Source organism: Thunnus albacares, chromosome 18 (assembly GCF_914725855.1).
Source record: "Thunnus albacares chromosome 18, fThuAlb1.1, whole genome shotgun sequence".
Taxonomy (NCBI): Eukaryota; Metazoa; Chordata; class Actinopteri; order Scombriformes; family Scombridae; genus Thunnus; species Thunnus albacares.
In genome coordinates, this window is record NC_058123.1 from 30,255,590 (window position 1) to 30,273,753 (window position 18,164).

Below are 18,164 nucleotides of genomic sequence, written 5' to 3' on the forward strand. Positions count from 1 at the left end.
AGGACAGCTACTTTACTCCAAACAGTATGAACATGGACTGTGTGTGTGTGACAGCTGACCTACTGGATGTGTAGAAGAACACAGAACATTAATTCAAATTCCTGACCACTCCTGTTGGTGTGTCGGAGATTTAAATAATCAATGAAGTTAGGCTGTTGTGTCTTGTGCGTTACTGCGCACAGGATCTCTCAATGGGGAGATGCAGCTGCGGGGAAATCGTTGCATATAACTCTATATTTGTTACACATATATGTTCTGACACGGCACTAGAACAAATCAATATAATGGCCATTTAATTTTTGTGAGGGGGCACATACAATGCATTGTATATTTGTTTATCTTGTTATCAAACAAGTTAAACACAGCTTTGGACAGGACCCCCGAGGCCTGTACTACGAAGCAAGTTCAACATACCCAGGATATTTCATTACCTAGCTTCACTGAACCTTACAGTGGCTGTGCAGATAACCAGTACTTCAAAGCTGGTTATCAACTAGCTCAGTCAACCCGGGATTTTCTTATCCAGCTACGAGCGTGTTCATGTGAAAGAGGCAGGGTTAATTATGAGCGACCTCATCAGAACCATGAATGAAGTACTTTATATGATATGAGATGAAACAATGATACCAAGTACCTGTGGAAAACTTCTGTTTAAGGGACAGCAAAAAGTCACATTCAACAAAGTGAAATGTAAACGATAGACTGTAATCATACAACAGATTAAGAAGATGTAGATACACTAGAAATAATTTCCACATATTAAAAGTAGGCTAAAGCTTAAAATACATAGCCTATAGGAATGATTATATATGGTTTAAGTATAGAGTGAGTATTTTTTGCTATTTAGTTGGATGATGAAGAAACCATGAATATGTCACATAAAAAAAGAAAAAAAGAAAGCAATGCTACACTGTTTCTGTTACCAAAGCAACGATCAGAAAAGTAATTAATGACTGATGAGGTCTATCTGACCCAAATGTTGCATTTATGATTATGGGAGCCAATTCACAGTGTGTGGATCATTTTTCTAATAAAAGACAATATTTCATTTTTATTTCCAGTTATCACAGAGTTATGTTGAGCTGCAGTGATGGAATCAGAGTGTAAAATCATCCATACTGTCAGCTATCACTCTGTGGATAAAATAAACTTCGCACAAATAAAATGAACTTTGCACACTTAAAATGCAGCTAAAATTATCATTATGGGTTTAGTGTTGTAAACCATCTCTCCGTTAGTTAGAAGCTCTGTTTTAAAACCAGAGTGGAAATAGAAAGCCTGGGCCAATAAAATGTTTCCACTGACCTATAACAATATATATTACTCTTTTTTACTTGTCACTTTATTGTAACTCAGGACTTTTGTCCATGTCGAGATCCTGTAGGAGTGATGACTATTTTTTTTATTTTTTTTTTTTTACAGTGATCTGATTGGTTTGTGGCATGGATTCTTATAATACATCCATGGTTACTGGTCGCAGTGTTGTTAGGTTGAGATCCGATCTTCTGAGGTTAAACTGTCCCGGAGCAGGTTAGCTGTTCAGCATAAATTACCATGGTGATGTACCCCGGTAAGAAATGAACCATCGTCGCAGGACTGAAAACCCAGAGTTAAACTGGAAGTTACCTCGCTAACCCCAAATTCTGCTTTGTAGTACAGGCCTCTAGTGTAGGTGTAAACAGAGCCAAGGGGTTTTTGGAGAGCGGTAAATGCAGCCTGGATCTCCGAAAAGGGCCTGTGTGTATATATATTTAAATGTGTGCGTGTGTGTATGTGTATATGTATATATACATACACAGTGGGGTCTAAAAGTCTGAGACCACTTGTCAAGATACTTCTATTTTGCATTTGTTTTGAATGTAATACTAATTTTTTTCATTAAAAATAATAATATCAGCTTAACAATTTGAGTGAAACATTGAGTCTTTGAAAATGTGAATTTCAGAATTTCAGTGGGGCTGAGGTCAGGTGACTGTGGAGGAAAGTCCATGACAGTCAGGACTCCTTGGTCTTCTTTGGTCTTCAAGTAGTTCTTGCAAAACTTTGAGGTGTGTTTGGGGTTATTATCCTGCTGCAGTATGAATCCTTCTCCACAAATATGAAAACCAGAGGGTATAGCATGTCTCTGAAGAATATAGTGGTACTTCTCCTTGGTCAGGATGTAGTCAATTCGGTGCAGGTGTCTAAATCCAGAGTAGGCAAAATACCCCCAGACTTGAATATTCCCACTATCATGTTTCACTCTGGTTTTGATACACTGCGGTATCATTCTCTATCTTGTTCATCTCCTTACATACACCCTTTACTGCCATAAATCTCAAACTTGGATTCATCAGTAAATAGGCCTTTTCTCCAGTCATCCACTGTGAAATGCTGGTATTTCTTAGCTCATCCCAAACGATTGGCCTTGTTTCCCTTCCTGAGAAGTGGTTTAGAAACAGCTACTCGTCCTCTGAGACCACTACAGGACAGCCTTCATTTGACAGTACTTTTCACTTTCACTTAGTTCTGATACCATGTTTCCCACTATCACAATGCTGTTTAGTAAGCAATGATCTGCTGGAAACTTGAGGCAAAGCCATATTTATACTAGGTGAACACTGGTTGCAAGTTGAGTTACTTGAACTTGAAGTTGAGTAGATCAAACCAACCTGAGTGTCATCTCAACCCATGCTTCAATGGTAGGGAAACAACTCAAAGAAATCTAACCTTCTGTACAAAGGAGTTGGTCAGTGCCACAAATTTGCTTAAATTTGATTGCTGACCCAGAAATAGTGCAGAATCTTAAATATTTCTTCTTCATTGTACATGTCATAACTTCTTGTGATTTTAAATGTATCCTCAAATTTTCTGATTATTTCCAGGTTTATGTGAAAATAGTAGAGATTTTCAATGTTTTGAACTCCACTACATATGTGTGTGTGTGTGTGTGTGTGTGTGTGTGTGTGTGTGTGTGTGTGTGTGTGAATGAATGTGTATTTATTACGAGCTTTGTAGAGATGGTAGTTTTATTCTGAAAACGGGAACGGAATCAGACCGGAAGTATAGCTGTTACAGAGCTTTGCAAAAAAAAAAAAAAAACAAACGACAAAAAACCCACAGGTTATTATCGCACCAATAGAGTCGATTGAAAGACGTCCAGCGGCAGCAAACAGGTACCATTTTGTTCTATAAAACATCTGTGTAAAGCCTTTGAAATGTGCAGTCGAGCCAAGGTCCAAGCTAACGTAAGCTTCAAGTTGGCCATCTAAAATGAAACTAATCGGAAGCGATGCCATGTTTAAACTGTCAAAAGCTAGGTTAAGCTCATGTCATAAACCGACATGACAATTTACCTTATTTAACCCAAATTACAACAAAAGTCTGTTATTCATCTTTACAGTTTGCGTGCCTCGATAGAGGAGTCTGGTATGTTCATTTGTGTCTGATAGCGTTAAAGATAGCTATTTTCTTTTGTCGACTCCAGTTCAGACGTGACATCTGTTCATACGTAATGGTGTTTTTCCGTCAAAACAAAAATGCATCATTGCGTTTGAACATGTTGGAATTGATGCAATAAAACACGTCTTGTGCTTGGGGCGTCCTTTATTTACACTCCACCTTTTGCAGATCTTAATTTTCTAATTTATTCAAGCATTAGGTTAGCTACATCTTTGCTAATGTGGGTATTGGCCCGCTGTTACTTAGAAAATTAAACTACAGCCGTGTTCATCAAAATGCTGGAATAGTGAGATGCATATAACTGAGGTTTGAGGTTCTAGGTGGCTGTAGTGGTACATAGTGGTACGTGAACATGTTCAATCAAGAATCCTTTTGCGTTTTCTGGTGGAGTACGTGCTGTAGTCCATGATTGGACTAAGCCCTGTTTCCATAGTTTCCTGAATCGTCTCGGTCGGCTGTGATGTCAGTACAGCACTGCCCTTTCACACTCCCCCTCTCCCCGTTATTTCCACCTCTGATATCAGCGATGAGTCACCTAGCAGGCTGACCGTTTCAATGATTAGGGCCCTAGCACGAAAGTGTCAGGGGCTCAGCGATCCCTGGCACTGACAGTGCGAGGAACCTATTGTTTTTGTTAAGATTATTTGGGCCCGAGCATGAAAGTGCCAGGGCCCAATTGGCATCAAAAAGAAGGTTGTTGTAACTCGGCCTTACATCGTTCAATCTGCCCCAAGAGTCCAGACTTGAACATATCTACATGTCAATTTTGAGTCATAGTCATAGCGCCACCTACTGACAACAGGAAGTCAGCCTTATGTGACAAACTTCATCTGATTTACCTTAAATTTTAATGGTGTGGTCTACACATGAGGTACAACAACATTATGTATAATGGGGTGGTTGTGGGTGTTCTCTAGCACCACAGAATGGCTATTTTTTTGAAGGTGATAATTATCTCCTATATGCAATGTTAAGTATTCATGAAAATGTATATCAGTTGCCTTCTGGTACATGTATTGCTGCATTAATATTTCACTTATGTAGTATTGCAGTGTTTCCTATTTAAAAACAGCTGTGGTGCTTTTGGCTATAATTCTAGTTTTGGACCTTATATGTCACTGTCTGGGTCTAAGTTATGTTAAAAGTTGAGGCTTATTTCTAATTACTACTTCTGAAGCATCTGGACTACACTTTAGTTTTAGATAACATTAGGGCTAAATTGTAATCCTTATTTTGACTTAACATTTATAACATCTTTTGCAGTGGTGGTAATGTTCTTGCTGGGGTGGTGCACCACTGCTAAATGAATGCAGAGGAAACACTCTATTGCTTGACCAGATATCAATCCATCCTCAATACGTCTTGGGTGCATTCACACCTGTACACTTGTGATCGGATCACCCGAGACGGATGTTAATGCCAGGCATAAATAGGGCGGCATGTGGCCACATTCTTTTAGTAATGTAAACACAATGTGTCGTGGACCACATTGTAGGACTGCCTACTCAACTGACGTCCTCTTTTTTCCGGCAGACGAGGCACAGGAATTGCATTGCTGCCTCCTGGTCCAAAGCTGTGTTCAACTTGTTTGATAACAGGATAAACAGACTATTTTGTTTTTCATGTGAATTAAAAACTTAATCCACCTCCCGTTTTTTCCTGTTTTTCCTGTTCCCCTAACTGGTTACCCTCTTCAAATCGACAATTAAAATAGAAATTAAACCAAAACCAGAAACTAACTTGTTTTTCGCTTGTCTGTCTAAAAAAATATTTCAGAAGCTAAACGTTGCTGGATAGTTTCTTCTTTCCTGTCAAGTTGATAACTACAGGTTTTAGTTTTGCTGCGCTGCTCAACATAATGAGCTCCGGATTCAGGAGGGGATGGCTGCTTTACTACAAACTGTATGAACCTGGACTGCGTGTGTAACAGCTGACCTAGTGGATGTGTAGAAGAAAACAGAACATTATTAACATAAGATCCTGACCAATGCTGTTTATGTGTCGGAGATTAAAATAATCAATGCAGTTACGCTGCTGTGCCTCATGCGTAAATGTGCACAGTGTCTCATTGGAGAGATGCAGCTGCAAGAGATCACTGTATATAACTCTCTTTCTCTCTCTCTCTCTCTCTCTCTCTCTCTCTCTATATATATATATATATATATATATATATATATATATATATATATAAATATATATATATATATATATATATATATATATATATATATATATATATAAATATATATATATATATATATATATATATACACACACACACACACATATATATATATATATATTTTGATGCAGCACTAGAGCAAATCAATGGGATGGGCATTTGATTTTCGTGAGGGCGCACAATGCATTGTATATTTGTTTATCCTGTTATCAAACAAGTTGAACACAGCTTTGGACGGAGCGGACACCTGCACCTAACGCCGGTTAATTACGAACGAATTTGGTCTTCGCGAACGGAAATGATGTTCGTGTTTATTTGCATGAAGTGAGATCTGATCACAAGTGGTCACTCAGGACGCATGTTAATGCCAAGTGTGAACTGACGTACTTAAAGCTGTGCACTTGTGATCGGATCACCCAAGACTTAGCCTATGTTAATACCAGGTGTAAACAGGGCCTATGAGCAACAGGAAATGAAGCCTAAATGACACATAGTTCATCAAATGTATACACAATATATAACAGGTCATCTCCAGCACAACATACTGCACAGAGGAAATAATATTTTACCCATTCACACAGTGTCCGATAGTCTTGACAATACAGAGCTGTGTCAACAGACCTCCAATAGTAATACCACGCATGAGCAAGTCTTGAGCTCCATGGTGATATAATAATGATGATAATAATGACATGGCTATGAATTGTCAGGATTATCGGACACTGTGTGAATGGGTAAAATATTATTTCCTGTGTGCATTTTATGGTGCTGGAGATGCCTTATTAGAAATTGTGTGTACATTTGATGAACTATGTGTCATTTAGGCTTCATTTCCTGTTGCCCGTAGACAATAAGAGAAATATTAATGCAGCAGTGCATTTACCAGAGGGTAACTGACATGGATATACATTTACATGAATATTGGACATTGCATGTAGCAGATAACTATCACTTCCTGTGTCCACTATGTGGTGCTAGAGAAAACCCACTAATTATCCGTCATGTTGCTGTATATCATGTGTGGATTGCACCATGTAAATTTCATGTAAAATTGATTTTTGTCACATAAGGCTGCCTTTCCGTTGTCAGTAGGTGGTGCTATGACAATGACTCAATATTGACATGAAGATGTGTTCAGGCCTGGACTCTTATCAAACATGAGAAATTTGGGGCAGATTGGTCAATGTAAAGTGGAGTTACAACAACTTTGTGTTTAATGCTCCAAACATGTTTTGGACAAAATTGTCCAGTACACCACGCCAAGGGCGTTCCATGAAATAGTTGTTCATTAGGGGTTCATTAAAATACAACACCTGTCAATGGCTTCACTCTGCAACAGAAAGCAAAGTAGATTCAAAATGGCAGACTTCCTGTCGGACTTCGGGTATGGCTCCAAGAGGCTTTTTTTTTTAAGTCTGGAGATGTTACATCTGCCTACAAAATTATATACGTCAAATTTAAAGGTGGGGGCTGTGACTTTGAAATTTTCTGGGAGGTTCCCTCGAGCCATTTTGCCACACCCATGCCCAAGACCCATATCAGGTTACATGACTTTTGATGCATGTGCAAAGTTTTTGAGCAGCCCTAGCACCTCAAAAATGCTAAAAGTAATTAGGGGGCACTATAGAGCGGATGTGCCACGCCAAGCCCAATTGTGATTCTAATCACAATACTTACTAATTCAAACATAAGTGCAAAGTTTCATGAGTTTTCGCGCATCCTAAAGGTCTCAAACATGTGTTCGTAAAATGAAAATTGACGAATGAAATCCAAAATGGCTGACTTCCTGTTGGGCGAAAAAATTCAAAATATGTATTATGTCGATAATGACGAAAGCAATGAACCCACCGAATTTCATGCACATCAAAGAAATTTTGTTCCAAAATGGCCTGAGTCCAGTCACTACAGAACTTTGCAATTTCCGCCAGTTCTGACAAGCATCCCAAGCCTCTCAAAAATGCAATGGTGTGGGGGAATAATAATAATAATAATAATAATGTTATTAATAATAATAATAATGATTTTTACAAGAACAATAGGTTCCTCGCACTTTCAGTGCCAGGGACCGTTGGGCCTGTTGGGGGGAGGAGGGGTACATAAAAACACGTTCATGAAAAGCAACCATTTACGGCATACGGCCTTTAGAAACTGAGTACAATTAGCTGTAAACCATTAGGGATGTTCTTAATTATTTTATTATTATTTATTTAATTTTGACCGATTAATACTATTACCTTTGTCTCCCCCTTCTAGCAGTGAGAATAAAAGAGGGCAATCGTCTGTGATTGTCTGACACAGGCATGCAACACACTATTGTGTACGCACTGAATAACAGACACAGAGAGGGCATAAGAACGGATATGTTTTGACAGTCCACTGGCCCAAAAACATGGGATGTGTCCCAGTATGCCCAATGGCCAGTACACCACTGGTCATAACCTACTGTTGTGGCTGTAAAATGGTGGATAAATTGTTTTGAGTGTCACAAAAACTTAGAGGTTGACGTCTGAAAATTGTGACTACAAGTTTCTGTTTTGTTAACCTGTTGTTTTTGATCATGAATAAGCTGGGAGTGAAGGACGAGGAGGGGGAGGTTTTTGCTCTGAATTGAATCTGGAGGAGTGACTGTAGTTATCAACTTAACAGGACAGAGGAAACTATTAAGCAACGTTTAACTTCTGAAGTTTTTTAGACAGACAAGTGAAAAACGTTAGTTATTTTCTGGTTTTGGTTAAATTTCTATTCCAGTATACAATATGAAGAGGAAAACGGGTTAGGGGAACTGGAAAAACAGGAAATAACGGGAGGTGGATTATGTTTTTTTTAATTCACATGAAAAACAAAATAATGCATTTCTTTATCCTGTTATCAAACATGTTGAACACAGCTTGTTGAACAGTGCAATTCCCGTGCCTAGCCTGCAAGAAAATAGAGGACATCAGTTGAGTTGGCAATCCCTCATTGTGGCCCAGGACGCATTGCGTTTAGGCTGCTAAATGAATGTGGCCACATGCAGCCCAGACCACTTCCGAATGTGGTCTGAGTGATCAGATCTCAATGCGTCCTTAATGCGTCTTGGGTGTGTTCACACCTGTACTTAGAGCTTTCCACTTGTGATCAGATCACCCAAGACGCATGTTAATGCCAGGTGTAAACAGGGCTTTACAAACATGAATGCATGTCCTGCAGCTTAGCTTGTTGAACGAGTCACCAAACAACGTCACCGCAAACGTCAATTAGCGGCTAGATAGCTAATTAGCTATCTGTCCATGCTGTCTGTCCATATACAGCAGATTGTATAGTTTGTCTCCAATGAGACATTCACTTTTGAAGTTAATCCGTGGTACACATGCGTGCCAAACCGTGGGGGGTGATCTGTACAGATCATGGATCAGCTACGTTCTGTTACACCACTAGGGGTGTCAGTATGTAGCTTTCAGCCCTTATCTTGTTGAGCTCTGAATGTAGCAGTTAGTGATCAGTGGGCCCATGTGTTGTGATTAAAAGTAATAAATCTCTGCGGCAAGCTGATGTACGACATATACCTCAGAGTAGGGATGGGTATAATTAAGATTTTTAGGGTATTACTACTCTTACTGATACTGCTTATTGATCCAGTACTCTTACTGGTTCTTCTTGTTATTTTTTAAGAGAAACAAATAAATTAAGAATAGCAAAACTGACATTGCACCCATATTTATAGCTAAACCATCAGCTGGCTAATGGTTACTTTAAATTAGTAACCCATGTTTGTATAATTAACCCTGTGTGGGCTCTAGACTGCTAGCATACATAACATACCTGAGGTTGATGGGGCAACAAGAGATAATCTACAAGCTAGGCAGTCAAAAACTGTACATTTCTCTGCCTGTATGTGATGCACTTCGCTAGATGTTTTGAAAGATTGCTTGTGTTTCTGCCCTTACATACAAAGACTTGTTGCACTTGTGGCAATGAGCATTGTCAAATTGACTCTAGTGAAGTGTAACCAGACTTTCGAGTGTTTAGATCTCTCTGCCATTGTCACTAAGAGCAGGGTCTGTGTGTTTGTGTGTTCGTGTGTGTGTGTGAGAGAGAGAGACAGAGAGAGATCTCTCTTCTGGATTGGGAATAGCGAAAATGCATTAGACAGATGTCTTAATCTTATTGCAAATTAGAAACGGAGTTGGTGAGATACGTCATAATTAGGGAGGGCTAGTGAATTTTGATTTCTAAATCAAAGCAGACAGAAATTAGCTAATTTTTAGCTGAAAAAGCAGTTTTTGCACATACAATATGTGTATTGCTGGAAAAACCACATGTATTGAGATCATAATGCCAACATAAGCCTATGTAAACATTGTAAAAAAAAAGATGTTGTGTGTTGTTACCCTTTAAAGGGGCCCAGTGGAGTTTTCTTGTAAACAGACAAAAGTTATTTTTACATGAGAGTTACTCACCAAAACGCATTGTGTCTATCCTTAAGCTCTAACAAAAGCGCTGAATGCTTTTCCTTTGTTATAAAACAAAACCGAAATTTATCAGTATTTCAAACCCTGCATTGTATACATCCATCTTGTTCCAGAAGTTTGAACCATCTTACCCACTGGGAGGAAGCACGAGTAAATTGCAATCCCAACATGCCAAAGGAGTGAGGTCCACCAGAGATATTACCTTCACCTCCCTACTCCTGAACCAAGCCAAGCAAGGAAAACAGGTGAACAGGTGTGACACACTCTGTCTCCTGCAATTAACGTATTTAGCCTTTTCCCACAGGATAGTGTTGATAGCCTCTGTTCCATATTTGCAGGCCAGACAGCAGCAGTAAAACACACTGTGATAACCACAAACATGATGGGAGTCCCTGTGTGCTGTGTGGTCATGCTAGCATTCATTTGTCACAGCCACAGCCTGGAAACACAAAACCCACTGTACAGGCCCAAAAGGTAAGAAAAAGCTTTTAGCTTTTTATTTGTTTACAAATTGAATTTGTTTTTCTTATATCCTGCCTCTTAGTCATTCCTCTTCTTGTGAACTAACACAATTATGTTTACATTCAATGTTTATAACCAAAACACAGTGAGTATTCCTGAAGTCTAACAAAAATGTTGAATGTATAACGTTTGCAAAGCAGATTTAAAAATTTTTTTTTTATCTGTATTGTTTACATTAGCCAGTCTTTCCTCCTTTGTCATGGGTCATTCCTGTCTTTGCTGGTGCATTGCTACATTACTGCCACCATCTATCAATCAGTGGAACAGCACAAAATTATTGGCAGGAATGTGTATTGTGTCGCCTGCATGTGCACAAGATACAAACAAAACAGCAACCTGCTCATAGAAATATTGTTATGTAGTGCTACTAGTGGTCAGAAACTCCTCTGGGAAAGCTTCTGTTACAACAGTTGTATTTCAATTTCTTACATTGCTGCATGTTCTAAATATAAGCAAACATGATAGAGCATCAGAGGGGTGTACTATGAAGCAAGCTCAACATACCCAGGCTTTCTTTGTGTGAGCTGGCTCGACAAACCCTAAACTCACAATCAGAGATAAGTGGTATCATGACGGTGGATATGAACTTTCTTTGTTAACCCAGACTTTCTGCTTCAGGCTCTGTGCGTGTCCCCATAAAAGGGGGCGTTTGGCACGTCATTTGACTCTTTTTCCGCACAAAATGGACCGATCGTGTGCTGCCTGCTTCAGTCAGGAGGAACAAGTCATTAAAACGGAGAGCTACGAATATTATAAATACATTATCACAGCAAATATCACAGTTGCTGCAAATAAGATGAGAGATGAATGCTGGCAGAAAATTGCAAATTCGTTAATTAAAACACTAATTCATTAATTTATTAATAGCAATTCATTTAAATACTTATTTTACCATTCAATGCCCTCTCCGTGCCTCCCACATCCAAAGCTCTTAAACTTTAAATTTGATGCAGCAGATTTAAACATTATACTCAAGAAGTGCATTTAGGTCCGACTCTGTCTCATAATGGAGGATAATCAATCAATCAATCAATTTTTATTTATATAGCGCCAAATCACAACAAAAGTCATCTCAGGGCACTTTTCACATAGAGCAGGTTAAGACCGTACTCTTTAATTAACAGAGACCCAACAATTCCCCCATGAGCAAGCACTTGGCGACAGCGGTAAGGAAAAACTCCCCTTTAACAGGTAGAAACCTCAAGCAGAACCTGGCTCTTGGTGGGCGGCCATCTGCTTTGACCGGTTGGGTTGAGAGAGGAGCTCAGTGCATCATGGGAAGTCCCCCAGCAGTCCAGGCCTATAGCAGCATAACTAAGGGCTGATCCAAGGTGAGCCTGGTTGGCCCTAACTATAAGCTTTATCATAAAGGAAAGTTTTAAGCCTACTCTTAAACATAGATGGTTCCACAGGAGAGGAGCCTGATAGCTGAAGGCTCTGCCTCCCATTCTACTTTTAAAGACTGTAGGAACCACCAGTAAGCTTGCATTCTGGGAGCGCAGTGTTCTAGTGGGATAATACGGTACTATGAGCTCTTAAGTAAGTAGTAAGTGGAAATCACTTTAGATTTTGCCCAAATCAAAGTGAAATTAATATTATAGATTGAATATTATCTGTGATAAATACCAATAGACTAATCAATTTTATTTTATTTTTGTTCAAAGTATTTCTTCATTAGTTTTTTGTTTTTTATTAGTTATTTTTTTCATTATTTGAAATATAGTTTGATCTGTTGTAACTAAATCCCATCCTACAAGTAACCCCAACCTCTTGCACCATTACAAATTTACAATATGGCCTATCAAATCAACGGTAAGTATGATAAAAGACTAATCAGTTTTCTAATCGGTGTTCTAATAGCTGCAGTACCAGCAATGTTAAACAGAACTGGCAGCAAATCAAGTAGTTAGTGAAGCCGAAGCTCGGAACATAACCTACTCCGGACCAGGTTAAGTTTGCAGCATAAGTAACCATAGTGATCTAGCCAGGTTAAAAGAGAGCCACCTTCGAGACATTGAAAACCCTGGCTTTAGTCTCAACGTACCTCGCTAACCCACTAATCTCACTTCATATTACACCCCTCTGGTTGTTCAAGTTGTTGGTGTTGTTAGTGTACAGGGAGAATATCATCAACTAGGTCTGTATCTGATTCAGGACTTGGAATGGGTATCAAAAGGCTTTTATCAAATAGGAAATTAGTTAATAAGATTTTCCATGCCTAATAATGCCAGTTAATGTCCAACCCTGTTGGAGAGGAAGGTCATGAAGGTTGACCCATACAGATAGACAAAGATAAGCTAGGCATAAACCCAAGTCATTGGGTTAGTCTGAACTGGTATCACTCTCTCCCTCCATCTGTCACTCTCCTGCTTTTTTTTCGGCAAGTCAGTTAAATGACAATGGGCCTCATTCAAAACAGTACGTATGCACTGTACTTAAACCATGCGTACAAACTTTTTAAGCACAAATCCAGGATTCATCAATATGTTCTTACTCTGCAAACAAATTTAGAACTGCCTTAGACGATGCATATACACAAATCATAAATGTCCCACGATCTTAAAAAATGATATGGTCAACATTTATTCAGTGTAAACAGTATATTAACCCCATCATTTAAAAAATGATTGGGCCTAATTATACAACAAAAGTGTGAAATTGTTAATAATGCAATTTATTTAGTAATTATAAAATTAATAGCTAAGATGTTGTAATCGATAAATTATCATCATAAATGTAGTGAAATTATTAATATATTAAAATTGTCCTGTTCCCACTTTTAGATGACAGTATATTTAGTTATATATCAGTTATATATCAGAATTTCCATATTGGAATGTGACATTAGTTCATTATCCCCATCAGATTTTGCCACGATATATCATGCTCATAGACTATAAAAAAGTATAGATGTAGTCACTGTGATCTCACCCATTGGTTTGTGAACTGCCATTTTGAAGCCTTGAGTTTAGCAATTTGATCATCGCCATATTGGATTTGGTTGTTGCCATGTTTGATTTTTGGAGCCAGAAGTGACCATATTTGGACAAGAGGGTTGAGCTGACCATAGCGCTAGCTGCTAGCTTGGTTAGCATGATGCATTTACAATCTATGGTTAACAGTGATAATGCTAATGCTAATGCTAATTTCCACTAGTGAAAAACAGGCCTAAAACCATTAAAATGAAATGTACTCACCGGAAAAACTGAACATCCAACTCCTTAGAGGGTCTTAATCACAACCAAACACTGAACAAGACTTTTTTAGGCAACAAAAATGTAATAATTATCTTTTAAGAACTGGAAACGCACTGTGAAATAGCAGCAGCTACGCCTATACTCTGGGGTTACCCCATGGATACGTTACATAATCAATGTTTTCGCTATGGAAGCAACTTGTCAATCGCAACATCACAACATAGCCACGCCCTAAAGCATACGCTGCTTTATCATCTATTTTACTCTAAATGGGACCATAATTTACAAAATGAAGACTTGAAACTAGTGATTGAGACCATAAACGCATTAGGAAACAGTTTAATGAGGTAATAAATCAAGTGAGAAGTAGGGTCATTTTCTCATAGACTTCTATACAATCGAACTTCTTTTTGCAGTCAGTGGAGTCGCCCCCTGATGGCCATTAGAAAGAATGCAGGTTTAAGGCACTTCCGCATTGGCTTCACTTTTCAGGCTGGGAGCTACCCTCTTGGTCCAGACGAATCTATCCATATAAGCCACAACCATTTGTGCCTAGATAGATTTTCCACCATTATGAATTTTGTCCAAATCTGTTTTTTCACTACTCTTCTTACAAATTTTGAGCAATTGGTGTCAAATTTGTTAGATTTTTGATATTGAAATAATACATTTTTAAACCTGTGTCTTTAAGTTCAGTTTTACATAAACTCTCATAAATCAAAAATTGGCTTAAGCAATTGTAACCAAACTTACTGCATATATTTGGATGCTAGATCCAAGCTTCGTTATGCAGACCTGGGATATTCTGCCACCAGGGGGCGCCACAGATAATAAAAGTTTATATTGAAATTTGATATACACAATCTATGTTTATGTGTCAGTTTATGCATAAAATTTGGTAATGCTTGATTAAAATGGGTGTAGCTTATTACAACAAAGTTGAAAGTTTCCAGACATTTCACATTTCAAACTTCAAAAATCAAAATAAATCACCTGTGCTTCCCACAGAGCGGAATTTTTTTCAGCACATCCACTGAATTGTGAAAAAAGTTTGCCCCACTGCAACCTATGGTCCATTCAGAAGTCTGATACGTTATATTTTTCAAAATATGCAAAATCAATTAACATCTACAGTGGGATCCAAAAGTCTAAGATCACATTGAAAATCTCTGATATTTTCACATAAACCTGGAAATAATCATAATCAGTTTGAGGATTCAGAAACATTGATCTCTGTTCTATTTCTGTTTATTCTAAGCAAAAAGGGTTTTAGCATCAAATCATGGCTAGACTAAAGGTTTCTATGGTGGCAGTGAACAGAACCCTAAAACAATTTGCAGAGACCGGATCAGTTGTATCCAAAGCACGATCAGGCATACCAAAAATGACCACACCGCTCAAAGATCAATACATCACGCTTAGTTCTCTGAGAGATAGATAAGCAACTTCATCACAGATACAGAATTTACTAAATAAAGATTGCAAGGCTCCAATCAGCAAAAGAACTGTCAAAAGAAGACTGTCTTGTAGTGGTCTCAGAGGATGAGTAGCAGTCTCTAAATCACTTTTCAGGAGGGGAAACAAAGCCAAATACCTGAGGTGGGCTAAGAAATACCAGCATTTCACAGTGGATGACTGGAAAAAAGTCCTATTTACAGATGAATCCAAGTTTGAGATTTATGGCAGTAACAGAAGGGTGTGTGTAGGGAGACGAACAGGAAAGAGAATAATACTGCAGTGTATCAAAGCCATAGTGAAACATGGTGGTGGGAATATAGTCTGGGTGTTTTGCCTATTCTGGAGTTGGAAACCTGCACCAAATTGTCTACACTCCTTCCCACTCCATCAGAGACATGCTATACCCTCTTGTTTTCATCTTTATGGAGAAGGATTCATTGCTTTGCAAGAACTACTTGAAGACCAAAGAAGACCAGGGAGTCCTGACTGTCATGGACTTTCCTCCACAATCTCCTGACCTCAACCCCACTGAACATTTATGGGAGTACTTGAAGACTGAGAAAGACAAGCATTCTGTGACATCACAAGAAGCTCTTTGGAGTATTGTCAAATCATGCTGAGATAACATGGGTTATCAGGTTTTGTACAAACTTGTGGAGCCCATGCCAGCTCGAGTGCTGTCATTAAAGCAAAAGGACATACCAAATACTAAAAGATATTCTGAAATTCATGTACATTTTTCAAAGATACAACTTTTCACTCAAATTGTTAAGCTAATATTATCATTTGTAATGAAAAAAATAGTATTACATTCAAAACAAATGCAAAATAGTATATATGATGATAGAAGTCTTCATTCATTCATATGCAACCAAAATTGACACAGACATTCTTTGCATACTAGATATAAAGTATTCTAAATGGTGTTCAGATTGGTAAGTCCCACAATGATATTGAATATCTTGCTCTAAATAGTACTGTATGCACAACATTTTCATTTGATCTCATTCTGGTCCAGGGTTTGAATCCCCAGGTGGCCAAGTCCTACGTGCCAATAATATAGCAATTTATTCATGTGATATGTTTTGAAGTGCTTATTGAGGTCATATTAAGTAGAATGCTCACAATGTGTTTGGAACCCCAATCATTGCTGCTAGTGGCTATATTTAGGGATCCAAGCAGCAAAGCTGCTGGGACCCTATTGTATCTGTTAGGATCATCATCATCATTATTATTATTATTATTCTCCTTCTTCTCCTTCTCCTTCTACTACCACTACTACTACTACTACTACTACTACTAGTAGTTCTTCTTCTTCTTCTGCCCTAAAAGTATCTTGGTCTCAGAAACCATAACAGTGACAGTTCCCAAACTTGGCAGATAGGTTGGAAATCTCACCCACTACTCAGACAAACAAGTATACTGATTGGCCCAACGATGGCGCTATTACAACAGACTTTACGTTTTGGCCTATGACTTTTGAACTGTAAGTCTCAGAAACAGACAAAAGATTCACTGAGTGTTTGGTCATGTTACTAAGTGTGGCACGAGATTCAAAAGCCAGTGCACACTCCAGCAACAGCCCGGCACTTTGGCTCAACAGCAGTTAACACAACTCTGAAAAGTCTTACAGTTTTCTCTCAGGTAATGTTACATCTAGCATTAGCACAGTAAAAAAAAAATGAATCAGCCTGGAGCTCCACAGTTAAATAACGTGTAAATGATGGTGCTATAACCAGAAACTTTATGTTTTGGCCTATGACCTTTGAACCTTAAGTATCAGAAACAGAATTCTTTTTTTCCTGGATTCTGTGGATCCAGAAAAATCTATCCATATAAGCCTCCCCCATTTGCACCTTGGCTGATTTTCTGCCATTTTGAATTTTGTCCAAATCTGTGTTTTCACTACTCCTCCTACCAATTTTTTAGCAATCGGTGTCAAATTTGGTACATAGCTAATCTGGACTGAGCCGGGAGAAGGTAGTTTTTCTGATTTTTGATATTCCATACCATTTTGAAATCATACATTTTTAAACCTGTCTTTAAATTCAATTTTACATAAATGCTCTTTAATTAAAATTGGCTTAAGTGATTGTAACCAAACTTGGTTCACATGTTCAGATGCAAGGCTCAAGCTTTGCTATGCAGTCCTAGGATGTAATGTCGGTAGGAGCCGTCACAAATGTGAAAAGTTTATTACTTGTAATCGGCTGCACACATTTGAATGAAATTTGGTTTGCACGGTCTAGGGTAATGACTTAGTCGATGCATAAAATTTGGTAATGATTAATGAAAGTGGGCTTGGCTTATTGCAGCAAATCTAAATTTTAAACTTCAGTAAATCTAAATAAGTGATCTACATGTCCTACAGAGCTGAAATGTTTTCAGCACATCCACTGAATTGTGACAAAAGTTTGCCTCACTGCAACCTATGGTCAATTCAGAAGTCTGTCACTCTATATTTATCAAAGTATGCAAAATCAATTAACGTCTATATCTCCAAAAGTCTTCATTCATATGCTATGCATGTGGCAATTTAAGCATGTGGCATGTTTTCAAATTCTTCTGAAGGTCATATTACGTTGAAGACTGCCCTTTGTGCTTGGACCCCATTCATCACCTTTTGCGGCTATATTTATTGTGAATGCTGATTCGGAATACACACTATTGTTCTTCTAAGCTGTATTAGTGTGAATGCTGAAGCATTCTTACTTTTGTTCTTCAAATCTTTTATTCTGTTTCTTGTACGTTTTTTAATTGCTAACTACTTCTGCATACTTTCAAAATGTTCAGCTCTTTAAGCACATTTCATCTTTCTAGCATATTCTAGTAATTTTATATATTCTTTTAAAATATTAAAATTTCTAATTGAAAGTCTATGGGAGGAATGTTTGAAAGTTTGTATCTTAAAAA

At 38.1% G+C, this 18,164-nt stretch overlaps 1 protein-coding gene across 5 annotated transcripts in view; it reads left to right on the forward strand.

Annotated features, from left to right (window-relative positions):
- Positions 1-3,060: 3,060 nt before the first annotated feature.
- The window catches only part of pam (peptidylglycine alpha-amidating monooxygenase), a 115,981-nt gene continuing 100,877 nt past the window's right edge, over positions 3,061-18,164 (forward strand). For 2 of the 5 annotated variants that reach the window (XM_044332663.1, XM_044332667.1), the window contains exons 1-3: positions 3,061-3,155; positions 10,188-10,327; positions 10,413-10,548. In XM_044332663.1, the coding sequence (XP_044188598.1) occupies positions 10,454-10,548 (95 nt within the window). In that variant the 5' untranslated portion in view covers positions 3,061-3,155; positions 10,188-10,327; positions 10,413-10,453. Of the gene's footprint in view, positions 3,156-10,187; positions 10,328-10,412; positions 10,549-18,164 lie in introns of those variants that run through there. The other 3 variants (XM_044332664.1, XM_044332665.1, XM_044332668.1) reach the window with 3 other exon arrangements.